This window comes from Nycticebus coucang, chromosome 3 (genome assembly GCF_027406575.1).
Source record: "Nycticebus coucang isolate mNycCou1 chromosome 3, mNycCou1.pri, whole genome shotgun sequence".
NCBI classification, from domain to species: domain Eukaryota; kingdom Metazoa; phylum Chordata; class Mammalia; order Primates; family Lorisidae; genus Nycticebus; species Nycticebus coucang.
In genome coordinates this window covers 94,747,237-94,773,954 of record NC_069782.1, presented here as the reverse complement: position 1 = coordinate 94,773,954, position 26,718 = coordinate 94,747,237, and the positions used below count along the sequence as shown (strand labels likewise).

Sequence of the window (26,718 nt, the reverse complement as noted above, 5' to 3'; positions counted from 1 at the left end):
TTTCCTGGTCAGGGAATGTGGAGGCCCAGTGGGTGTGGGTCACCGGTCAGGGGTCGCTGCACAGCTCTTATGGAGGTCTGGGCGGCGCCAAGCCCAGGAGTTTGAGGTTGCTATGAGCTGTGACGTCACAGCACTCTACCCAGGGCAACAGCCCAAGGCTCCAGTGTGCCAAAACCGTCTCACTCTGCCCCTAAGGATTAAGGCTGTAAGGCAGCTCAGCCCCCGCCTTTAGGCTGCTCAGTCAGTAGGTTACTATCCTTGCTCTGAGACCCTGAGGGCAGAGCTTGCCGGGGCAGTTCTTTCGCAATGGCTTCCTGCACCCAGCTCAGTGGCTCAGTCTGGGGCCCCAGACAATGCCCAAAGTTCTCTACACTCCTGGTCAAGCTCTGCCCAAGGCAGTTCAACTGAGTGCCAAGTCCAAGAACACCGAAACAGTTCACAAGTAAGGCCTTTCCGGTTTGCAGTCTCACTGCTGCTTGTACTTACGGTTGCCAGCGTGATTAGGTCGATTGAACACACACAACCACTTGCCAGTTTTCCACTGTTTTTGTCCTCCTCTTGGGGTCTAGAAGTCCCTTGCTGGCTCCCTGTATCCTCAAAGGGATGATTATAGGCAGATCCTACCGGCCAGAGATGCCTGGAGTCTTATCTCCCCAGACTCGCTGTTCCCAGTTGCAGGGAAGCTGTTAACTCGGCCGCCATCTTTAATCTCTCTCCCAGAATGGTCTTTTTTTTGGCTGGGGCTGGGTTTGAACCCACCACCTCCAGCATATGGGACTGGCGCCCTATCCCTTTGAGCCACAGGTGCCGCCCAGAGAATGGTCTTTTTTATACATGGTGCTGGAGCAGTTTGATATCATACAGAAAAAAATAAATTTAATCTTGGCCCTGCCTCATATCAGTTTAAAAATTGCTGTGTAAAATATAGATGTAAATGTGAAAGGTAAAACACTAAAGCCTGTTATAGAAAACAAGAGAATACTACAATGACCTAAGGTGGTAAGAGATTTCTTTTTTTTTTTTTAAGAGACAGAGTCTCACTTTGTCACCCTCATAGAGTGCCGCGGCGTCACAGCTCATAGCAACCTCTAGCTCTTGGTCTTAGGTGATTCTCTTGCCTCAGCCTTCCAAGTAGCTGGGACTACAGGCATCCGCCACAATGCCCGGCTATTTTTTGTTGCACTTTGGCCGGGGCCGGATCTGAACCTGCCACCCTCCATACATGGGGTGGTGCCCTACCCACTGAGCCACAGGTGCTGTCCCGGTAAGAGATTTCTTAACTAGAATGCATAATTCACTAACCAGAAGGGAAACAATTGCTAATTGTACCACCTTAAAAATTAAAATTTTGTTCATCAAGGTGTACCATTAAGAAAGAGAAGAAGGCTGGGTTTGGTGGCTCATGCCTATAATCCCAGTACTTTGAGAGGTCAAGACAGGACAATCGCTTGAGGCCAGGAGTTTGAGACCAGCCTGGGCAACATAGTGAGAACCCATCTTACAAAATAAATTTTAAAAATAGTTGTAGTTGTTTCAAATTCTTTGTAGAACATAAGGGATAAATACTTGGAAAACTAGGGTTTTGTATATACTTTAAAAAATGGAGAGGATGATAATAATATTAGTGATGGGACTCTTGTTCGTATACAGTAGGTATCTGCCAGTCTCAGACTACATAGTTGTGACTAGAATTGCTTGCTGAGAGACGGGTCCCCATGTGATCCCCAAACAGAGTGAAGAAATTAGCTAGAGTCACTGGCAGAGTGAGCTCAGGGCCTTGGGATTAATTTTAAGTAATGTGTTCATTGTCTGAAGTTACACTTTAGAATGGCTTTGTTGAGGACTTTTTAAACATCAGGCAAATAAAAAAAAATCCTCTCAGCTAAAGGCAGAGAAAAGGAAGAGAGGTTATCAAAATTTATGCATTTATATAAAGCCAGAATATTAAAGACAAATAAGACTTATGAATGCCTTAAAATCTCCAGTTAATTGAAGATGAATTTCTTGTCCTTATGGTCTTCCTGTTGGATAAAGTCTGGAAGGACTGAAGGGACATTATTAGTCAGCTGGTACATGATTCTAATACTCCTATTTCAGTTTTGAGATTACAAACTAAGCAGGAAATTTATGTTGGAAATGCAGGCAGCATGTTTATTTTGTTTTTAATTAGGTAAAACAAGTTAAATGGAAAAGGAATTCTGAAATAAAACCCAACTACTTTGCTGTAACATTTTTATTTTATGTTTTGTTCTTCTTGTAGTATAAGTCCGTTGCACTCTTACAACACATGGGAGGGTGAAGAGTGATTTTTATAGCAGCTGTTGCGTCCCTCTCATTGCAAGGGAACAGGAAAGCCTGTAGTTATTTATATTTGTGTGTGGTAACTGCATTCTTTTTCATTATTAGCTGAAGCTAGAGCAAAAATGAAAATCACACAAAGCTTACTTTTTGGATTAAAATTGTTTGTTTCATTAATATAAAGAAGATAAGAGATGACCATCATTTCGTTCCCCTTTTTTATTTTAGGGTTACCTAAGAAAAAAAATCAAGCAAGTCTTAAGTAAAGGTCGAAATGAAGTGGCAACATGGGAGTATAGGTTACTGAAATCTTCTATATGCTGATTTTCCTCTATAAATCTAATATAATATATTTTGCTCTAAAAAAGAAAAGAATATAACAAGGCATATTTGGGTCAGAAGACATTTATATTTCTTTTCGTCCCTCAAGTGTTTTGTTTTGTTTTGTTTTTTAAGAGATGGGGGTCTCACTTTGTTGCCTGGGCATGAGACCGGTGATATGATCACGACTCAGTACAACTTCAAACTCCTGGGCTCAGCTGGGTCTCCTGCCTCAGCCTTCCAAGTAGCTAGGTATTCATCACCACACCTAACTAATTTTTGTATTTTCGGTAGAGACAGGGATCTCACTATGTTGTTCTGGGTGGTCTCAAATTCCTGACCTCAAGCAACCCTCCTGCCTTGACCTCCCAAAGTGCTATGATAACCTGTGTGAGCCACCATGCCCTGACCCCTTCAATTTTTATTTTGAAAAATTTCACACATGCAGAAAGAGTACAATGTATATTCTTTGAGCCACAGGCACCGCCTTTTTGGGTTTTTTTTGTTGTTGTTGTTGTTGTTGTTGTTTCAGTTTTTGGCCGGGGCTGGGTTTGAACTCGCCACCTTTGGCATATGGGGCTGGCGCCTTACCCCTTGTACTCTTATGTGCTTTATCTAGATTTATCAGTTATTAATAATGCCACCCTTGTTTTATTTCTCTCTACACACATGTATGTACACACATGTATATCGTTTCTGTATGTTGTTTCCTAATCCATCGACAGTAATTGTCAGACAGCATAATGCTTCACCAAATACTTCAGCCATGTTTTTTCTAGAAACAATAACATTTTCTTGTTCTTGTACAAAATAATGTTTTCAATTTTTCTGGAATCCTATTACCTGTGTTTTATCAGTGCTCAAGAGCAAAGGAAGCAGTGAGGGGAATTATTTATAGCAACCACCCACTTCCTAAGTTATTCACCACTGTGTATCTTCCAGAAACCAAGTGGGGAAAACAAAAGATAGAGGTTGCTTTTTCAAAAGTGAATAAATGTAAAGTAATTGATAGACAAGACCCCGTAGTATTAAATAGGCCCAAATTCTTGTAGTATCACATATGGTTGAACTGTTTCCCGAATTCCTTTGTAGTGTGTGTCTTATGTATCAGGAGAGAATATATTGATATTTATTTTCATAAATTACAATTCATCTTACGTTGGGGGGGACCTAATCAGTCCTATGCATTACCTTCCCCCAGCTCCTCCTCTCCTCCTGAAACAAAGGACATAAAGGACCTAGTTAGCCCGCCCCTGAAATTCACACCAAAGGACCCTAACCCACCAAAGCACTCCAGGCAGGCTGTGGAATTTGCCCACCCCATGTGGCCCCATGTAAAAAGGATCTCTAGCAACCCCCAGGCACGACACCATCTTTGCCCTGCCCAGGTGGGTGCTGTACCCTTTCAATAAAGCTGGCCTGAACTTCTCCACTCTCAGTCTCCTCTCTGGGCGCTGCTGCTTCCACCTTTCATCTTGTGCAACCCATTCATTTTACAGATGAGAGAACTAGAGATGAGACTAGAATTTAGCTCTTCAAACTCTCAATGCATCGTTCTTTCTGTTACGTTATGTTCTTATGATCCTGGTTGCTTATGCTGGCATCTTAATAAATGAGAATGGTGAAAGGTTTGAGAATACTGTGCCTAGCTGACAAATGTATCCCCTTCAATATCATTTGAGTGAACTGTAGTAATACTTCTTAAACTTAAATGTGTCTATGAAAGTCCTAGTGACATTTGTTGAAATGCAAATCCTGATTCTGCCCTGGGGCCTGAGAATCTGCATTTCTGGCAATGCCCCAGGGAATGCTGATGCTGCAGATCCATGGACTACATTTTGAGTAGCAGTCATCTAGAACAAGCACAGAATCCTTATAGCACCAGGTTATTGACAAAATAGAAAAAAGCTTTTTAAAAAAACTATAAGATATTTCAGTTGTTCAAAGTGTAGAGAATAATATAACAACTCCTGTTTATCCATCAAGTCAAAATAAAATATTTTGAAAAGTTGTTCATATTCTCCTATCTTTACGGCACTTTAAAGAAAGAAGTTTTATAATAATATGTTAACTTACAGGGCAGTGCCTGTGGCTCAGTGTAGGGCTCTGGCCCCATATAATGAGGTTGGCAGGTTCGAACCCAGCCCCAGCCAAACTGCAACAAAAAAATAGCTGGGCGTTGTAGCAGGTGCCTGTAGTCCCAGCTACTCTACCCAGGGAGACAAAGTGAGACTCTGTCTCTTAAAAAAAAAAAAAAATGTTGTACCTGTCTTACAGGCTTTTTATGAGAATTAAATTAATTTATACATGTAAAAAAAATGTTAACTTACAGATGCAACTGTCTGTTTCCCCAATATTGTTATATCAACAAGTATATTGAGGTTCCGCTGACTTTAATGGTATTATTGAAGGAAATATGAATGCAGGTAATGAGGAACCACAGCCAAACCAAACTCTATCAAACAGAGTGAGCAAATAAAGTCCCATAAAAACATCATCTTTCAAGCCAGCTGTGTTTATTCATTTAACAAATACAGTACAGTTGTCCTCCCTTATTCATGGTTTTGCTTTCTGCTGTTCAGTTAGTTACTCAGTCAGCTGCAGTCTGAATATATTACATGGAAAATTCCAGGAATAAATAGTCCTTACATTTTAAAAGTGTGGTATTCTAAATAGTGTCATAAGATCTCTCAATGCCCTGCCCTGTCTTACCCAGGATATTACAATAAAATATTGAGAGAGAGAGAGAGACTATATTTATATAATTTTTATTACAGTACAATGTATACTCCAAAAAAATAAAATACTTGGAAGGCTAAGGCAAGAGGACTAGCTGAGCCCGGGAGTTTGAGGTTACACTGAGTCATGATCATATCACTGCTCACATGCCCAGGCAACAAAGTGAGACCCCCATCTCTTAAAAAACAATGTATACTTCATAAGTAGTGATATGCTGATATAAATTGTTAAAATTGTTCTATTTTGTTATTGGGTACTTTTGTTAATCTCTTACTATGCCTAATTTATAAGTTAAATAGGTATATATATATAGGGAAAAACATACATAGGGTTCAGTGCTATCAATGGTTTCGTTTCAGGCATCTACTGAGGGTCTTAGAAAATAACCCCCACGGATAATAGGAGACTACTGTACTTACTGAGAATTCCTGTTCCTGTGGAGTTTCATTCTGACTTTATTCCCTGATACCTAAATCTTATGCTGCTTTGAATTACACACATGATTATGAAAGGTCTAATTGATAGGTTTTATGTTGACTATCTTTTAAGGTAAGAACTTTGCATTTGCATTTTTTGTTTATTTAAGAATAATAATTAGCAATACATTTGATGACCAAGTCAACACAACATGGAGTGCTTGTAAACTTAACACCAGTCAAAAATAAAGCAGATATTTTGTGTGTGTGTGTGTGTGTGTGTATAAAGAAGTTTGCACTCTGACTATATCCCAGAGTACTTAATCATAACTACTCCCTTATTTCTCAGAGTAGGTTAGCAGTAAAATAGCAAATCAGTAATTATTCCTGAGAGGAAAATTGAAGCATAAAGCAAAGTTATAAAACTTGTCAGGCATATTGAGACATAAGCAAGACAAAACAACTCAATTAAATATTAATTTTCTATTTTCTCCTGGTCTTTTGGGGATAAAAATACATTAAGAAATGAATGCAGTCTTCAGGGTAATGGACAAAATCTAGAAGTAATACAGAAAGTTGTAAAGAAAATGGACGTGAAAAATGTAATATATTTAAAAATATAGAAGAAACTATGGAAATTAAGAATTTCTGTAAAAGAGAGAGATGGATAGATAGGCGATAATGTAGCGACTAGGTAAACAGTGTAAGGATGTTCATGGTAAAACTCTTTCAGTTTGTCTGTGTGTTTGAAAAGTATCATAATAAAATGTTGGAATTTTTTAAGTTGTAAAAAAACAAAACTAGCATGTCATAAACGGGCCACTAAGCACCGTTTTCACTTAGAAGGAAAGAAATGTGGACGATAAGAAAAGCAGAAGTTTCTTGCTGTGGAATCATTAACGTATCTGTCATGAGACCCAAGAGAGTAAAGGGGCATCCACTAAGCAAAATGTGACATAAGTCAGAGTACAAACAGATTCCAAGTGTTGGACTAGGGGTCTAGAGTACATAGTGAACTCTGATGCTTGTATACTATAACCACAGGTTATAATTTTGAGGCAATACCAATTCTAAAATAGAAACATCATTTATCAATGAAATGAATTTTACCAAATTATCTTGACTTCCTAAGAAGTGATAAGCTGAAAATGTCACTACTTTTTTCCTTCTTAGAATCTGTTTATTGATTTCAAGACCTAACATAATAGAATTAGGGTTTCATGAACATTTCTTGGATCCAGTTAAATGGATAAATATTTATATTTATTAAAATCAAAAAAGTTGATGGTTCACTAATTCATATTATATTGAATAATATGATATACAACTAATTGTAGTTAAGGTTTAAGGTTTCTGATTGTTTTAATCTATTACTAGATCAACAGTGGTAAAGAACTTTTTATGGCTAGAGCTGCTATAAATATATAATAATAAAGGTGTGCTTTTATATACATTATCTTCCTTGATCCTCATAAAGTATTGTTAGGTAAGTAAGTATTAATTTTTAAATAACCTTATTGATAATTTGGGGCTAGATTTGATATTCTAATTAGAAAACTGATATTACAAGATGCAACAAGAGGTGTCAAATATGGTCTTGTTTTATAGATGTAAAATTATTTTAGAAATTAGAGGTATATAAATTGAATCATGACTTCCACTATAAAGTTACAATATATTCTAATACTATATTTTATTATAACATGTTGGCCTGTGTTATAATAAAATATAGCAAATATTTTAAATAATATACTCAAGGGAAAGATGACTTTCTAATAGTAACCTATAATACAGATTAACTCACAAAATGCAAATACAACTTGCACTTAAAAATATATTAGAAACTTTGTTTCCTTAGTATGTTATTGAATGAAGAATCTAAGATGCTGTGTAATTAGTCCCACTCTTTAAATGGCTTTTTATGGTGCTATTTGAAGAGATACTCTTTAAAAACTTCAGGTTTCTACCCTTAGTATCATATGTTTATACTGCATATTATCTCTATGAGAGATAGTTGTGGCTTTCAAAATATATTATACTTACTAAATTCTTTACATTGAGTCAATCCCTTAAGGAGATTGAAGCTTTGGGTTGATATTTTCTGTGGAACATTTAGACATTTAGGTTTTGTCATGTTTATATTGTCACTGTTTATTTATTTTTCTTTCTTTCTGTTTTTTTTGAGGTAGGGGCTCATTCTATGACCCAGGCTAAAGTGCAGTGTCGCTCACTGCAACTGCAACCACAGACTCCTGGAAAGGTAGCTAAGACTGCAGGGGCATGCCACCATGCCCAGCTAATTATTTTATTTTTTAATTTTCTGGAGACAGGGTCTCACTACATTGCCCAGGCTGGTCTCAAACTCCTGGCCTCAAACAGTCTTCCTGCGTCAACCTCCCAAAGTGTTGGGATTTCAGGCCCTGCCCTGTCACTTATCATTATGTGAGATCATCCTTGTGAAAAAAATCAATTTTGTTGAAATTATAGAGTTTTTAATTTAACAGATGAAGAAACTGAGACTTGGAGTTGGAATTCAAGATTGTGAGTTGTAGAACTGGGCCCAAGTTTTCTAACTCCATTGTTTTCCTCCTGTATCAGAGCTCTAAGATTTGAAGCCACAGTGCTTATTTTAGTAGATTGGTAGAAGTAGTGAAAAACTATTGCTGATGTGATACTTCCACAGTTTTGTTCTATCAGGGATATGGAGATAATGTATCCCAAGTTGTAGAAGCAGTTATAGGTGTATCTTGCTTTAGCCCAACTGAAATAGTTTTATACCCTTAATCATAGTATGCTTATTGCAGATAAGTTTGGCAAAATTATTGAAACATGGATACTCTGGTTTTAGAAAAGAAACTTTTAGAACAATATTGAAAGGATTTCTTTTATATAAGCATTCTATTTTATACTAAGAAAAATCTAACAGGGAGCTATAATTTGACATATTTAAGTTTGAGGGATAGTGAGGATATTTATAATAAGGTTTGGCCATGGACAAATGTATATAGTTATTCCATTTAAAGTTGCTTGATATATTTAAAGGGAGCTTGGTTAATAAGGAAATTCTCTACCCTGCCCTCCTTCCATCTGTCTCTCCCCTTTCTTCCTTTAGTCTGATGTCTAATTGGCTATGAATATTTTGGGAGTATTGACAGGTTGTTTAGGCTTGACAGTCTTCTCAAGTTGCTGGCAGGAATCCACTGCTGAGTTTGCTCTTCTGAACTATGAAAAGTGAATGTAAAGATAGTTGCATAATTTATGATAGTAGTAAAGGACTTAAAAGTAAGTTGTGAGTTGAATTTAATAATTTGCTCTGAGGGCATGAAATGTCTTTTTATAATACTACAGTTTGATTTTTATTAGCTTAAGTCTTCTGACTTGGGGGAATAAGGTTGCCGTGTTTTGTAATCTAAATTGATAATGCCAGCATTTTTCTTATCCTGGGGTTAAGACTAAGGGAAGATAATTATAATATCAGGGCAGATATTATACTTTTTCCTTAAATATGAGCTGCTGCTTTTCCTTGAAGTTTTCAAGTTACATATTGAAGATACAGACCTATCCTGTATCAAAAGTATGCTCGTATTTTTTTTTTAAGGGACATTGATTTCACCATATCAACTTGTTCCACTGGCATTAATATTGCCTAGTGATTTCACTGTTAATTTTTGTAGATTCTGTAGATTAAGGTTTCTTAACCTTAATCTTATTTTCTGCTTATGAAATTTAAATATGTGACTAATCCATACCATTTGCCTAAATGTTTTTGCTAACTTATTTTTAACTTTTGACATATTCTTAAAACTTTTGGGATCAGTCAAATAATTCTTTTCTTTTTTCCTTTTAACTGGACACAGAGCTGTGATTCAAAAAGAAGTCAAAATTATTTCTTAAAAGCTTACTATTTTCTTGTGACATGTAAGAATACAAAATTTAAACCATGAAATTCAGTTTAGGGGAGTCATGGAATACAGTTTGGAATAGCAATGGCTCTTTGGGTTTGAGCACTTATAATCCCCTTCTTGTTTTTTTTTTGTTTGTTTGTTTTTTGTTGTTATTTTCATATGTCAAGGACGAAAACCAAGAGCAAAATCACTTTTGTTTCTGTTATTCTTATTAGACTTTAAGCTACTAGAAGATTTAAAGAAAAGGATGTGTGTGTGTGTGTATGTAATGAATAGTGTTTTGTGGTTGCCATTGTTACAGAAGTGAGCTGAGAATGAATTTGGGAAAGTGAATCATCCCCAAACTAGAGAAACTATGTATTATAGCAAGAGTTAGCAAATGTTTTCTTAAAGGACCATTTGATAACCATTTTAGGCTTTGTGGCCCGTGTGGTCTCTGTTGCAACATCTCAGCTCTCTCTCTTGCGACTGTATACCAGCTACTCAGTTGTGCTGTTGAGAAAGTAGTTAAAATAAATAAATGAGCTTAGCTATGTTCTAATAAAACTTTTTATATAAAAACAAACAGTCATCTAGCATCTAACAATTATTATTCATAAGCAGACATGTATTGATGCAGTTCTCTACCCTGCAGGACCATCTTTTATTACTGTTAAGGAGAATTTATGAAATTATACAGACCACAGGACTTCTTGCTTTTTGTTTCTTTAGAGATTAGGTCTCACTAGGTTGTTCAGTCTGGTCTCAAATCCTGGTCTTAAGCAATCCTCCTGCCTTGGACTCTCAAAGTGCTGGGATTACAGATGTGAGCCACCATATCCAGCTGACTTGCTGTTTTTAAATTCCCAATAAATGTATACTGAACTGCTTTTAGGGTGAAATATGATAGTTGGAATTTCCTTTACAATTCTCTGGAGGAGGGGACTGGATGATATAGATGAACTGAGTTTGAAAAAATGTTGATAAATAAATACAGGAGCAGGTAATGGGTTCATGGGATTTCTTCACATTGTGCTCTCTACTTCTGTGTATATTTGAAGATGCCAGTGTTTAAAAGATGCCATGAATAATGACCCAATAAAAACAGCACTTTCTTCCTTTCTTCTCATACCTTGGAATAAGAAGGAGAATAAGAAACAGAAATATTATAGAAGTTCTGTCTTCAGCATAACCAGGAGATCTCTGCAGTTCTAATGCATATCACATAAAGAAAAGCTGTCAGATCCAGTGAAGGTCAAATAGGTGGGTAGAAAGACCATGAGAAATAATACCCCTGGTTTAGATCTTCAGCAAGCCCAGTTCTCCAGAGGAATTTGCTGGGCTCAGATTACTCCACAGCAGCCTTCAAAGCTGTCCTCAAAGAAAGAGGACTTTAGGAATTAACATGACAAACTTCAGGAAATCTAGCTGTCATGAGCCCTACTTCTGCAAGAAAAAGTTCAACCAAACAAGAAATGAAAGGAGAAACTATAGCTAAAGTATTGGCAGTGAGCGTAGAGTCCATTAATCTATAGACATAAGACTAAAACAAATGTGGAAATTAGGTTTACAGACCAGAAAATGAATTTTTAAAACCTTGACAATGTAATGAAGGTGTAACTAACGAAAGGTGGAAAGATAAGGAACAAAAATGATATGGAGCCATGTTTTATTACAAGCTGTCAAAAGATGTCATTTAAGGCTGGGTGTGGTGGCTCACGCGATTTAAGCCGGTAACCCTAGGACTCTGGGGAGGCCAAGGTGGGAGGATCTCTTGAAGTCAAGAGTTGGAGACCAGCCTCAGCAAGAGGGAGACCCTATCTCTACAAAAAGAAAAAAAGAAAGAAAAATTAGCCAAGTGTGATGACACTAAATCCCTCTACTTAGGAGACTATGGAGGGGCTGTATTTCAAGCCCAGGAGTTTAAGGCTATAGTGAGACTGTAGTGATGCCACTGCCCTCCAGCCTGGGTGACAGAATGAGACCCTGTCTCTTAAAAGAAAAGAAAGTAATGAGGGAAAACTAGTCCCACCCCACCAGGTATTAAAAGGTATTATTTTAATGTAAAACTAGAATGTTACAATAATATGGTTACCAGGGCATGAGCAGACAGATCATCAGACAGAATTAAAGTTTTGAAATAAATCCAAATTCATACAGATATTTAGAAGATTATCAAGACAGCATTTCAAAGTAAGTGAGGAAAAGATGAATTATTCACTATACAGGACAGCTGTGTTGTCACTAGAGGGATTCCTACTTACTAATGTTGACTAAAGTCAATTCCTAACGAATCAAAGATTTAAACCTAAAAAACTACACTAGCTATGACTAAATCTCAAGTAATTTTTAAATGACTTACTTACATTTTTTAATGTCACTCTTAGATTTCTGCATGCTCTTGTAGGTTGGAAGGAGGTGGGAATTAATGACAGTGTCATGAAAGATGTAAATCTATCATATATAATTGTGTGAAATACATTGTTGTAGAGTCCCAAGTGGTTTTTTAGGGGGCTAATGAAGTGGAACATATCAGGCTCTGCAGCTAATACATTGGATTTTACTCAGTCAATCCCTTCCTTTCTTCCTCCTCAGATACTTTTTGTGGCTGGGTAAGTAGAAGGTACAAAGGAATAAATTAAGCCTTTGGCAAGTTAGAAATGTATTCAGTATTCTTTCTTAAACTTGGCTTAATTATGGGGACTTAAATTCCAGATCCACAGTGATATTACCCTTTGAGGAAGTAGTGAAAGTGGGTATAAGTGAGTGATTTCCTTCTAACACTCTGCAGTGAGAAGAGGTTAAGTTCTCAAAGAGGGAGGTTGCCTAAGTTTTTTTTTTTATAAAACAGGGCAAACAGAAAGGGCAGATGCCTACTCAATAACATTAAATTCATGATACAGTTACTTAATAACCATCTTATCCTACATACCTGGCAAAAGATAGGAAGGAAATGCAGGTTTAAATGCCAACAAGAGGAAGAAGCCAAAATATTTACTTTAGGTGTAATAGCACCAATATGAAGTGTTTTTAAAAGCAGGTAAGAAAAAAAAGATTGTGTGGTAGAATTGTAATTTTACTGTAACATTTGTATTTATGTTTATGTAAATGTTTATAAAATACAGTCTTGAAAACAACAATGTTCACCACTATTATTTTAAGATGATAGGAGCTTGAGAGACTTTTATTTTTTTATCTATATATTTAAGCTTTTCTACAAAGAGTAAATATTACCTAGGTAACCAAAAACCTGTTATTTATTGTGTACACATACTTAACGTCTGTAAAATTTGTTGTTCTGTCCTGACAGTAGATGTGTCTTGTTTTTTTAGGTGCACCAGAGGCTTTCCTGGCAGAATTTGGGAGTTGTTTATTGCAGTACTGTTGTGCCCTCTGATGGTGAGTTTTGGTAGATTCATTTTTTTATGTCATTTCTCCCTCCCCTTAATTCAGTGTTTCTCATCTTCTTCTTAACATAATAATTTATATAGGCCGTGTGTGATGGCTCACACTCGTAATCCTACCACTTTGGGAGGCCAAGGCTGGAGGAGCAGTTAAAGCCAGGAGTTTAAGACTAGCCTGGGCAACATACCAAGTCCTCATCTCTACTATACATGTATGTATGTATGTATCTTACACACACACATACACACATACAGTAGAGCCTCTGTAAGTTGACTACCTAAGGGACTATAACAAACTGGTCAACATACACCAGTAAACATAAAGAACTAGACCTGTTGTATTGATACGTGGGGTATATTTCTAGTCTCTGAAAATTATGTCAACTTAAGGATGTAGTCAAGGTAGGGATGTTCTATTGTATACACGATTTTTTTTTTTTTTTTTTTAGGAGTAGAGGGGTAGGGAGTGCACCATCACCCCAACCACCCTGTATATATAAGTTTACAAACCATACTCTTACTTGCAGTGGGCTTGGGGTCAGAGAGAAAAAGGAAGGCTGAAGAAGGAAATTAAAATTTGGATGAGGATCTTAGTGAATTTAGAGGAAAAACCAAGAGAAAACACTAATAGACCTATCAGTCTTCGTAAGCGCAGAATGTTTACTTATGTTTTAAAACTAGGGACATCATTACTGTGAAGATCACACAAGCACCGTCTTTGGCATTTTCTAGCTATTGAGACTTCACACTATGAATAATGATCAAGTTCTCCAGCCCCTTTGTGAAGCTTAGACAGAAGTAATTCAAAGTCTGAGACCTCCTGCTCCCGCTTGTCTTTTTCTTCCCTAAGGCTCAGGACTATAATATTCTTCTTTGATGTGAGAAGGGATGAACAGATGCGTGGGGGCCACATATCAACTTTGTAAATGTCCATGATGTACAAACTGGCAACAGGATCTAAGCTTTGGTTGTCTTTACAGTCGTGGAGGGAGATGTGTTTACAACTCTTATTGTCACTTGTCTCAGTGTTGTACATTTACAATTTGGGTTGCTTGGCTTAGAGGTTGCCTGTTAAAAATGTTTCCTCTGTGCAAAGTTTAGTTTGATAGAGCTCTAATTTCAGCCTTCTAAACATGAATTCATTGGCATAGCAACTACTGAAAGAGCATCCTGCAAATTTACAAGCACACTTAAAAACTAAAGAAGCCTGGAAGACAAATCATGAAAATACTAGAATTTCTCATATTTAATTAGTATAGCTATTTGCAGTGTTATCAGAATTCTCTCCTCTAAGCCATTTAGCTATCTGAATTTACAGGCAGGGTGCTTATATTTGCTAAATACTCTCTGCTTGGGAGAAAAATCCATGATGGGTACTCATTTGTGGAATGGAAAGGTTAAAAGGGAAAACAGGCCAGAATCCAAATAAGAAGAACAATAGCTGGCTTTCTTTTTCCTGTCTCTTAGAGACATGAGAAGCTGATATAGAGTAGTACTAATTAATGTATAAATTAAAAAGTGGCACTTAACATTTTGTTACAGCCAGAGAGTGGATAGGTGTGCTGCTCCCAGTCAAGACTTCAGCATGTACCCAGATACCAAGTAGTTTCCATATGGCCAAGAACCAGAGGACCATAATGTCACCTGCCATGCCACCTACTCTTTTCCCTCCTTAAGGCCCTCCTAAGCAATGGGTATCACTCTTTCCCCTGATGCTGCCTTGGATCCATTTGGCCACGTGGGGGCTGTTAATATCTTTATATCCCAGGACTATTCCCGGGTACTGACTTACTCCATTACCATTGTAGGGTGACATTATTAGATAGTTTCAATAGAAAGAGAATTTCTTTCAATGTAAAAAAAACTATTCGTAGTGCTGAATCCTCTCAGCTTTTGCTGAATTAACAGTATTTTATTCAAAAATGTGTAGCCTTTATAATCTGAAATTGTTATATAGTCAATGTCTATATAAATCAGTATATTCAGTAAGTTATATATATTTTAACATCAACCAGATCATACAGTAGGAAGCTCAGTGATTGTTATGAAATTCAAAGGCAATTTGTACTAATTAATTCACATAGGAATTTATATTAACTTTGCCACATATTTCAGTTACCATTACCCTATATACCAGTCCATATGGAGGTATTTCGGTTGTTCAACAATTGCGCTGGGATATCTGGCTGAACGTTATCCCAGGGCATAAATGCTAGTAGTTTGCTCCTATGTTGCATGAGGGTTTAAAGGCAATATTTTTACAAAAGCTAAAAGGATACCAACTTTTCAAAATAAGTGTCTCCCCAAATTCCTACCTATTCTTTTTGCTTAAGAAAACCAGTTCTTATTAGTTATCAAGAAATAGAAGCACAAAGTTATTTGATTTACTGCAGTTTGATGTCTTTATCCCCCCAAAATTATACACTTTCTTATTTTGTACTTCTAAGTTAATTTTACCTCAAGTAATTATAGCATATGAGAAGACTCTGCTTAGTACACTGCTACTCCAAGACATATAAGTTTAATCACTAGTAACACATTTCTACCATCATTCACTGCTCTTTCTTGTGACCGGTGGGTCATATTCAGTATGCAAATGAGGACTTGACCTTCATCTTTTGAAAGTCCAGAGCCTAAAATACCACATTATAAAGTTGTGATTATTTATGTGCCTAGTATACCTATGTATACTGCCTCTCAGTAATTGCTTATTAATTCTGTTGTTACATTTCTGGTTGTGACTATACTAGCTGATCATCCGGTTAATTTTTAATAGTGTAAATCAGGGCATGTCTTCATCTTAGGTGCAAGGAAAATGCAAAAGGTAAGTTAGAGAAAAAGCAAGGACAATAGTCTCATCTAACGACCTTCATTTCTTTATCCAGAAATGGAATCCAATTCAATTAGTCCTGTATTAAGAATTATGTTAGAGGTTTGGCGCCCATAGCACAGTGGTTATGGCGCTACATAGGCAGGTTCAAACCTGGCCTGGGCCAGCTAAACAACAATGACAACTGCAACAACAACAACAACAAAAAAAAAAAAGTAGCCGGGCATTGTGGTGGGCACCTGCAGTCCCAGCTACTTGGGAGGCTGAGGCAAGAGAATCGCATAAGCTTAAGAGTTTGAGGTTGCTGTGAGCTATGACGCTACAGCACTCTACTGAGAGCGACAAAATGAGACTCTGTCTCAAAAAAAAAAGGAATTATGCTAGTGAGTTGTTATGTTAACTTTGCATTAAACAAAAGATACAAGATTTCCTTACGAAAATCATTCAAGACCAGGCATGGTGGCTCATCCCTGTAATCCCAGCACTCTGGGAGGCCAGGCCAGGAGGATCACGTGAGGCCAGGAATTTGAAACCAGCCTAAGACCTCCAGCCTAAGCAAGAGTGAGACCCTATCTCTACTCAAAATCAAAAAATTAGCCAGGCATTGTGGCAGGGGCCTGTAGTCCCAACTACACTAGAGGTTGAGAGGCCAGAGGATCGCCTGAGCCCAAGCGATTGACGTTGCTGTAAGCTATGATCTTGCCAATGTACTCTAGCCAGGGTGACAGAGTGAGACTGTGTCTCAAAAAAAAAAAAAAAAAATCAAGACCCTATAACTACAAAAAAATTAGTGGGCATGGCATCACGAGTCTGTAGTCTCATTTTGGAATGCTGAGGCAGGAAGAGTGCTTGAGCCAAGGAGCTCGTGGCTGCAGTGAGCTATGATCACAGCACTCTATTCCAGCCTAAGGGACAAAGGCAGACCCTGTCTCTTAAAAAAAAAATTGTTTAACGGCAAATAATTTTAGTAATGAGAGTTAGTAAAAATTCCTGGTTTTTAAATTTTTTTAGCTTATATTTTTTCTCAATATTTAATTTCTTAAGAGACAGTCTTCTGTCAACCAGGCTGGAGTACAGTGGCACAATCATAGCTCACTTTAACCTTGAGCTTAAAAATTCCTGTTTAATAATAAACAATGGTCTGTTTAGTCAACCCAAAAGTAGATAATATATAAATTCTTAGCCTAAGGTCTGTGAATGATTTGGAGAACCAGATATATGGCCCTATTTTTTTTTCCCTTTGCTTTGTTCTATTACTTTTTTTTAAAGCTTTATATTGAGATATATTTTATATGCTATAAAATTCACCCATCATTGTGCAACCGTCATGACAATCCAGGTTTACACCACTTGCTTCACCCCTAAAAGCTCCCTTGTTCCCAGTCTTCATTCCCATCCTCAGTCCTGAGCAATCACTATTTTGCTTTCTCTCTGAATACAAAACCTTTTCTAAAAGTGTCATATAAATGGATTCTTAAGATTTGTAGTTTTTTGAATCTGCCTTCTTTTACACAGCCTAATGCTTTTACAGTTTATCCACGTTGTAGTGTGTATTTTTATTGCTGGGTAGTACCACATTTTGTTTATTCATTCACCAAATGAGGGACATTTGAATTGTTTTCTGTTTTGAACTACCCTGTTTTCCCCAAAATAAGACATGCTCCGAAAATAAGACCTACTTACAGGAAAGATAAGACGTCCCCTGAAAATAAGACCTAGCGCATCTTTGGGAGCACACCTGAAAATAAGACATTGTCTTATTTTCGGGGAAACAGGGTATTAAAAATAATGCTGGTTACCGCTGTTTGCTCATAAGCATACGTGGACATGTTTCTATTCCACTGGGGTGGATACTTAGGAATGGAATGGTTGGATCATATTGTTAGTATATGCTTAGCTTTTTGATAAACTGCAAGACTGTTTTCCAACCAGCAATGCATAGGTGTTCTAGTTTTCTTGTGTCCTCATGATCACTCAGTATGATTAGTCTTCTTGAGTATAGGCATTTGTGGATGTGGAATATTACTTCATTGTCGTTTTACTTTGTATTTTACTGTTGCCTAATGATGTACATATTTTCATGTGCCTATTAATTATTCATATATTTTCCTTACTGAAGTATCTGTTCAAAATTATTGCCCATTAAAAAAATTGATTACTTTCTATTATTGAGTTGTTAGAGTTCTTTACCCAGTCTAGAGTTTTTCTGTTACTTTTTTTGTGTGTATGTGAGTGAGAAAAGCGAGACTCTGTCACCCTGGGTAGAGTGCCATGGTATTATGATAGCTCACAGCAACCTCAATCTCTTGGGCTCAGGTGATCCTCTTGCCACAGCCACCCAAGTAGCTGGGACTATAGGCACCTGCCATGACAGCTGACACATTTTTCTATTTTTAGTGGAGACAGAGTCTTGCTTTTGCTCAGGCTAGTCTTGAACTTTTTTTTTTTGAGATGACAGAGTCTCTCTATGTCACCCTCAATAGAGTGCTGTGCTGTCACAGCTCACAGCAACCTCCAACTCTTTGGCTTAAGTAATTCTCTTGCCTCAGCCTCCCAAGTAGCTGAGACTACAGGTACCTGCCACAACACCCAGCTATTTTTTTGTTGCAGTTGTTTAGTTGTCCTGGGCCAGGTTTGAACCTGCTACCCTCAGTGTATGTGGCTGGCACCATAACCACTGTGCTACAGGAGCCGAGCTGAATTTTTTTTTTTTTTTGAGACAGAGTCTCACTTTGTCACCTTCAGTAGAGTGCTGTGGCATCATAGCTCACAGCAACCTCAAACTCTTGGGCTGAAGCGATTCTCTTGCCTCCACCTCCCTAGTAGCTAGGACTACAGGTGCCCGCAATGGTGCCTGGCTGTTTTTAGGTCTTGCTGTGGCTCAGGCTGGTCTCTAACCTGTGAGTTCAGGCAATCCACCCACCTTGGCCTCCCAGAGTGCTAGGATTACAGGCATGAGCCACCATGCCCTGCCCTGGTCTTGAACTCTTGAGCTCAAGCAGTCTGCTAGCCTCAGCCTGCTAGAGTGCTAGAATTATAGACATTAGCCATCTCAACCAACCTTTTCTGTTACTTTTAAAAATAGTTTTGGGGGAGAGGAATGTTTTTTTTTTTTTAGTCAAGTTCCAATATCAATAGCCATTCTTGTACATAGTTGGAAATTCTATATTCATTGTCATCATCATATTGAGGACACAAATATACCCCACCACTATACATCTTTCATTCCAACTTTGACAACAAAAAAGAAATGAAAATAATGTAGCTAGCTACTTAATCGCAAAAGATAAAAGGACACAGATCCTCAGTATTTTGATGTGGCAGAGTTCTTACCATCTAAAGTTAGGAAAACTGATGCACCCTGTATTTTTTCCATTTAAAAAATATAGCTTCCATTCACAGGCTATGCAAGAAAGTGTATATATAGCCAACAGTTTGGACTTTTTTTGTAACTAGAAGTTATAATGTGAAACTTCACTAAAATGTAGATGAACTTATTCCACCACAGGACCCCTTTCTTTCAGGATTCTTTAAGACTGACTTTTCACATTGCCAAGAAAAGCAGCCAAATTAAATTGGATAGACCTTTAATCTTTATTAGCAGAACCAAATGTACGTCAAATTTTAGGTGATGTCATCCATTCTGGGATTGCTATCATGTTTCTGATATTTTAAAGTAAATTTTGAGGGAACTGGAAACCATACCATTTTTCTACAGAATGCAGTTTGATGAAATGAATGATATTGCTGTAAGCAGTTAGTTCCTTGTTTTTGTCTGTTAATATGAATATTGACAGGGTCATAGGAATGTTCCTAATACATGAATCTCTTGTGAAAATGCAAAGGCTGTTAATATTAATAGCTGTAGACATCTTTGAAAGAGTGTCACCAACAAAAGAAAGCAGAACCCTTTGGCTGGGTGGCCATAGCTCAGTGGAAAGAGTGTTAAATTTCTTTGCCAAAATAATCACCAGAAAAAATTTTTTTGACTGTAAGCAAAATCTTGGTGCATTGTGCACAGATGGTGCATCTTCCAAACTTAGCAACATGCCTACTGACATTGCCTCCGAGGAGAAAGCAGTCCCACCCATTGTAATAATGCCTTGCTTTTTTCCACTGGTACACGTTGGCACCGAAAGCCTTCTAACAGGCCTAAAAGTCTTACCCGCTATCACAGAAGGAATCAATTTCATGAGAAAAGGTTCTCAAGAAAAAGGATCAAAATGTAAAATTCTTTGCTTGATTAAGCTTTTGGCAAGAGTTTTGCTTTTTACGAGAAAAGAAAGTTTAGTACAAGGAGGAGTTTATTCATGTCTTGATTTACTTAGGGATATTTGGGGCTTTATGAATGAGTATAATCTTCTAATTCAAGACCTAACAGTCATTATTGTGGATTTGGCAGAAAAATCATAAATCCTTTTAGCCAAGCTTTTGCTTTGAGTAAGGTAGTTAAATGGACAGCAGTGCTGGAGGAACTGTAGCTGTAGGCTAGTCATGAATGAAAAATCTTGTCAGTTTCTCTGCAGGCATTTAGAAAATGTCAAAATTGAAACTTGGATCTATAATCTTTTCACTGTTAATATTGTATCAAACAGTGATATGAATTCAATTCTAAGAGTCATACAGAATCCTTAGGTTCCTTGTACCAGCCTACCCTGGCATCATCTGGCAAAGTGAGCTGTGGGAGTGTGATGGTGTTCGTTACCACATACCTTCTCAGAGTTTTCACTACTTCTTTTCCTCAAAACTGAGAGGGACAGCCTTCTGGGATATTTAATATGTATTCAATTTACCATGTTCTAAAACCACGCCAGTCTGTGACTTCTTTATCAATCCAACAATAGCAGTCTTGTAATTGAAATGTTGCTTTATACAGAATTAAAATTTATTTTCTGTTTTATTTATATACTTTATTTTTTTAAAAACCCAGAAAATAACTATTACTTTTGGCTTAAAAAACTAGGAGGGGGCAGTGCCTGTGGCTCAAAGGAGTAGGGCGCTGGCCCCTATATGCTGGAGGTGGCAGGAGATGCTGGGTTCAAGCCCAGCCCCTGCCAAAAAAGAAAAAAAAAAACTAGGAGAAATGCTTTGGTTTTGTAAACATTTTTTAAATATGGTAATATAAAGAAAATTCATTTCCAATGAAATAAAATAAATTATATCTAAAATTTTTTATGTATAAATTGTTTGGAATTTTTTAGGAAATAGGGCTAAGGGAGAAGCCCATCAGATTATCAAATAGATCAAAATCAAAAATACTAAAAGGCACCAAATTAGCTTGTATAATTAAAACTTAATTTTTTTATTTATTTATTTATTTTAGAGACAGAGTCTCACTTTATCACTCTTGGTAGAGTGCTATGGCATCACACAGCTCACAGCAATCTCCAACTCCTGGGCTTAGGTGATTCTCTTGCCTCAGCTTCCCAGTAGCTGAGACTACAGGTGCCCACCACAACGCCTGGCTATAAAACTTATTTTTAAAGGTTTTATTTATAGTGCTTCACAGCACAATTGAGGGAAAGATGCAAGAGATCTAAGTGGGAATTATGGACTCCCTGTCCCAATATTATCAGCATCTCCCATCAGAGTGGTACATTTGTTACAACTGGTGAACTAAATTGACACGTCATCATCACCCAAAGACTATAACTTGCATTAGGGGTCACTCTTGGTATTTTGCATTCTATGGGTTTGGGGTAGATTTATAATGACGTCTGTCCACCTCTACAGTACCACACAGAGTAGTTTCACTGCACTGAAAACTTATGTTACTCATTGTCTTCTCCCTAACCTGTAGCAATTATCTGTTTTATGTCTCCATAACTTTGCCTTTTCCGGAATGTCCTATAGTTGGAATTAAACAGTATGTAGCCTTTTTCATATTTGTTTCTTTCATTTAGTAATGTACATTTAAGTTTTGTCCACGTTTTTTCACATCTGGATAGATTTTTATTGCTGAATATTAAGTCTGTTATCTAGATGGACCACAGTTTATTTAGCCATTCACTTATTGAGGGATCTCTTGGTTGCTTCCAAGTTTTGGCAGTTGTGAGTAAAGCTGCTATAAAGATCAGTGTGCACGTTTCTGTGTAGACATAAGTTTTCAACTCCTGTGGGTAAATACAAAGGATTGTGATTGGTAAGAGTATGTTTAGTTTTGTAAGAAAACACCAAACTGTCTTCCAAAGTGGCTATACCATTTTGCATTCCCACTGGCATTGAATGAGAGTTCCTGTTGTTCCACAACTTTGCAGGCTTTTAGTGTTTAACTTATACTCTTTTCCTCTGTTGACCTCAGTGGAAGAAGTCATTTTTCTTCTCTTTACATTTAAAGGAATTATTGGAAATTTCTTCATGCTTATGTTATATCATTTTAGACTCAATTTTTAGAGTCTAGATTTTGGGAAAAGCAAGAGAAACTGTTAAACTAGGCATTTTTGTGTATTCTCATTGAAAATTCTCAGCAGCCTTGTAATATTAGTGTTCCTGCATTATAGATGAGGAAACTGAGGTTTAGTTTATATTCGGTAATGTGCCCATAGTTTCCAGTACCCATAATTTTTCTCCTGTTCTCGCTGACTATACTTTAGAATTATATTCAGCTTTTTGCCACCCAGAAATTAAAATGGGCCAAGAGTCAAGGTAATATTAAGGTTGTTTTCATAGTAGCACCATCAAAAGCATTTTTATTAAAAGAAAAAAATGGAACAAGGTATTAGGACAAAACCAAAATAAAATCTTAAAGTCTCAGTAGAATAAGTAGATGAATGGAAGGAAAGCAACAGATATTTGTACCAGAATGTTTATTGCAGCCCAATTCATAATTGCTAAGTCATGGAAAAAGCCCAAGTGCCCATCGATCCACAAATGGATTAATGAATTGTGGTATATGTACACCATGGAATATTATGCAGCCTTAAAGAAAGATGGAGACTTTGTCTCTTTCATGTTTACATGGATGGAGCTGGAACATATTCTTCTTAGCAAAGTATCTCAAGAATGGAAGAAAAAGTATCCAATGTACTCAGCCCTACTATGAAACTAATTTATGGCTTTCATATGAAAGCTATAACCCAGTTATAACCTAAGAATATGGGAAGGGGCAGAGGGAGGGCGGGGGGAGCATGGTGGAGGGAGGGTGATTGGTGGGATTACACCTATGGTGCATCTTACAATGGTACATGTGAAACTTAGTAAATGTAGAATATAAATGTCTTAACACAATAACTAAGAAAATGCCAGGAAGGCTATGTTAACCAGTGTGATAAAAATATGTCAAATGGTCTATAAAACCAGTGTATGGTGCCCCATGATCACATTAATGTACACAGCTGTGATTTAATAATAAAAAAAGTAAGCATTACTTATGTAAAAATATCATTATCAAATAAATGGTTTTCTGCTTATTTGGAAGGCCAAATTTAAAAAAAAAAAAAAAAAAGGAAGGAAAGCAGGGAGTTGATCTTTTTACTCAACACAAAGGCTTTTGACATTTATGACAAAGGAGTTACTTTTATAAACCGATTTTAAATTAGCACCGGTACATAAGGCAGTACAGCTATTTAATAGAAGACTAATAACATTATATACTAAGAGATGATTTTTAGCTGTACGTGTTTTTACAGTTTTTATCATTGAAGCCTCCTAACTTCATGAAAATAAATTTTTGTTACAGAGGTTTAGCTGTACAAATATTAGTTAACCTGCAGTATACAGTGATATACGTCATTGATTAGATTAAAATTAATTTGTATTACTAGTTAGAAACTCAAACAACTGGATTTATCAAACTACTGAAATTATGATGATTTGATAATTGTGATTTTATGTGTTAATGTGAAAAGATACTTTCTACATGATTATTTACATATGTGTTTTTCAAGATGATTATTTTTCAAATGATAATATGTGACAGATTTGGTGTATCAATTTATTGATGTATTATGAGTAAAGAGAAATTGAAGTCTTTTGCATATTTAAAAAGATTTATCTGAGGTTATTGTGAAGTAAGCACATTGTATTTATGCATGTTAACTACAGATACCCTGAGGATATTTTTTTTATTATTAAATCATAGTTTGTACATTAATGCAATTATCGGTACAATGTGCTGCTTTTATATACCATTTGAAATATTTTCATGAAACTGGTTAGTATAGCCTTCACTGCATTTTCTTAGTTATTGTGTTAAGACATTTATACTCTACACTTAGTAAATTTAACATGTATCCTTGAATACATAGGTGCACCATAGGTGTGTTCCCAACAATTACCCTCCCTCCACTCATCCTCCCTTTTCCCCTCCCCTCCCTCTCCTTTTTCCCCTTCTTCTTGGGCTATAGTTGGGTTATAGCTTTCATATGAAAGCTATAAATTAGTTTCATAGTAGGGCTGAGTACATTGGATACTTTTTCTTCCATTCTTGAGATACTTTGCTAAGAAGAATATGTTCCAGCTCCATCCATGAAATGAGGTAAAGTCTCCTTCTATTTTTAAGGCTGCATAATATTCCATAGTGTACATATACAACAATTTATTGATCCATTTGTGGGTCGATGGGCACTTGGGCTTCTTCCATGACTTAGCAATTATGAATTGGGCTGCGATAAACATTCTGGTGCAAATATCTTTGTTATAAAGTGATTTTTGGTCTTCTGTATATATACCTAGTAGAGGAATTGTAGGATCGCATGGCAGGTCTATTTTTAGACCCCTAAGTGATCTCCAAACATCCTTCCAAAAGGAATGTATTAGTTTGCATTCCCACCAGCAGCGCAGAAGTGTTCCCTTTTCTCCACATCCACGCCAACATCTCTGGTTTTGGGATTTTGTGATGTGGGCTAACCTTACTGGGGTAGACCATAATAGTCAGAGATTTTAACACTCCTCTGGCAGTGTTGGATAGATCCCCCAATACGAAACTCAGCAAAGAAATTTTAGATTTAAACTTAACCATTCAACAATTGGATTTAACAGACATCTACAGAACATTTCATCCTAACAAAATTGAATACACATTCTTCTCATCAGTCCATGGAACATCCTCCAAAATTGATCACATCAGGTCACAAGTCTAACCTCAGCAAATTCAAAAGAATAGAAATTATTCCTTGCATCTTCTCAGACCATCATAGAATAAAAGTTGAACTCAGTAACAACAGGAATCTGCTTACTCATACAAAAACATGGAAACTAAATAACCTTATGCTGAATAATAGCTGGGTCATAGACGAGCTTAAGAAGGAAATTACCAAATTTTTGGAACAAAATGATAATGAAAACACGAATTACCAGAACTTCCGATTTACCGCAAAGGCAGTCATAAGAGGAAAATTTATAGCACTGCAAGCCTTCCTCAAGAGAATGGAAAGAGAGGAAGTTAACCACTTAATGGGACATCTCAAGCAACTAGAAAAGGAAGAACATTCCAACCCCAAACCCAGCAGAAGAAAAGAAATAACCAAAATTAGAGCAGAATTAAATGAAATTGCAAACAAAAGGATTATACAACAGAACAATAAATCTAAAAATTGGTTTTTTTAAAAGGTCAATAAAATAGATAAACCTTTGGCTAACCTAACCGGGAAATAAAAAAAGAGTAAAATCTCTAATTTCATCAATCAGAAATGGCAAAGACGGAATAACAGATTTCTCAGAAATTCGAAAAATCCTTAATGAATATTACAAGAAACTCTATTCTCAGAAATATGAAACTTTGAAGGAAATAGACCGATACCTGGAAGCACACCACCTTCCTAGACTTAGCCAGAATGAAGATGTTGAACAGGCCTATATCAAGTTCTGAAATAGCATCAACTATACAAAATCTCATAAAAAGAAAAGCCCGGGACCAGATGGCTTCACATCAGAATTCTACCAAACCTTTAAACAGGAACTGGTACCTATATTACTTAACCCTGAGGATATTTTTGCTGTAACATAGAAGGAAGCTTCTTACAGTCACCAAAGTAGATATTTCCCTTCTTTTTATTAAAATGATAATCATAGGCTGGAGGCCATGGCTCACGCCTATAATCCTAGCACTGTGGGAGGCCAAAGCAGTTGAATTACTTGAGCTTAGGAGTTCGAGACCAGCCTAAGAAGAGTGACACCACCCCAACTCTAAAAAATAGCTGATCGTTGTGGTATGTGTTTGTAGTCCCAGCTACTTGGGAGGCTGAGGCAAGAGAATCACTTGAGCCTAAGAGTTTGAGGTTGCTCTGAGCTATGGTGCCCACAGCAACAAAGTGAGAATTTGTCTCAAAAAATAAAATAAAATGAAATTTAAAAAAATGATAATCATGTCTTTTATCTAACATCACAATTTAACAAAAAAGCATATGAACTTCTAGAATTATGTTTATGAATATAGAAGTGATTATTAAAAATATTTGAATATATGTAGGCATAAAACTAGTAAAAATAGTATATTAAGATGTTTATTGAGAAGAATAAATTTTAATTTTCATTTGATTTTTAAATTTTAATTTTAATTTGAAAGATATAAAAGATGATAGGAATAAATGCAAAGTTATATACCATGTTAATTAGATAAGAAGACAACATTATAGGGTGGGCATGTTAATCCTAGCACTCAGGGAAGGCCGAAGCAGGTGGATCACTTGAGCTCAAGATTTCCAGACCAGACTAAGCAAGAATGAGATCTCATCTCTACTAAAAATAGAAAAACTAGCCAGTCGTCATGGCATGTACCTGTAGTCCCAGGTACTTGGGAGGCTGAGGCAAGAGGATTGCTTGAACCCAAGAGTTGGAGGTTGCTGTGAGCTATGATGCCACAGCACTCTACCCAGGGCAACAGAGTG

The 26,718-nt window shown here is 36.8% G+C and overlaps 1 protein-coding gene across 3 annotated transcripts in view; it reads left to right on the top strand.

The window, feature by feature from the left end:
• Positions 1–26,718, top strand: part of MCU (mitochondrial calcium uniporter) — a 211,202-nt gene that overhangs the window by 131,658 nt on the left and 52,826 nt on the right. For all 3 annotated transcript variants that reach the window (XM_053584296.1, XM_053584295.1, XM_053584294.1), the window contains exon 2: positions 12,991–13,057. In XM_053584296.1, coding sequence (XP_053440271.1) covers positions 12,991–13,057 — 67 coding nt within the window. The remainder of the gene's footprint in view (positions 1–12,990; positions 13,058–26,718) is intronic.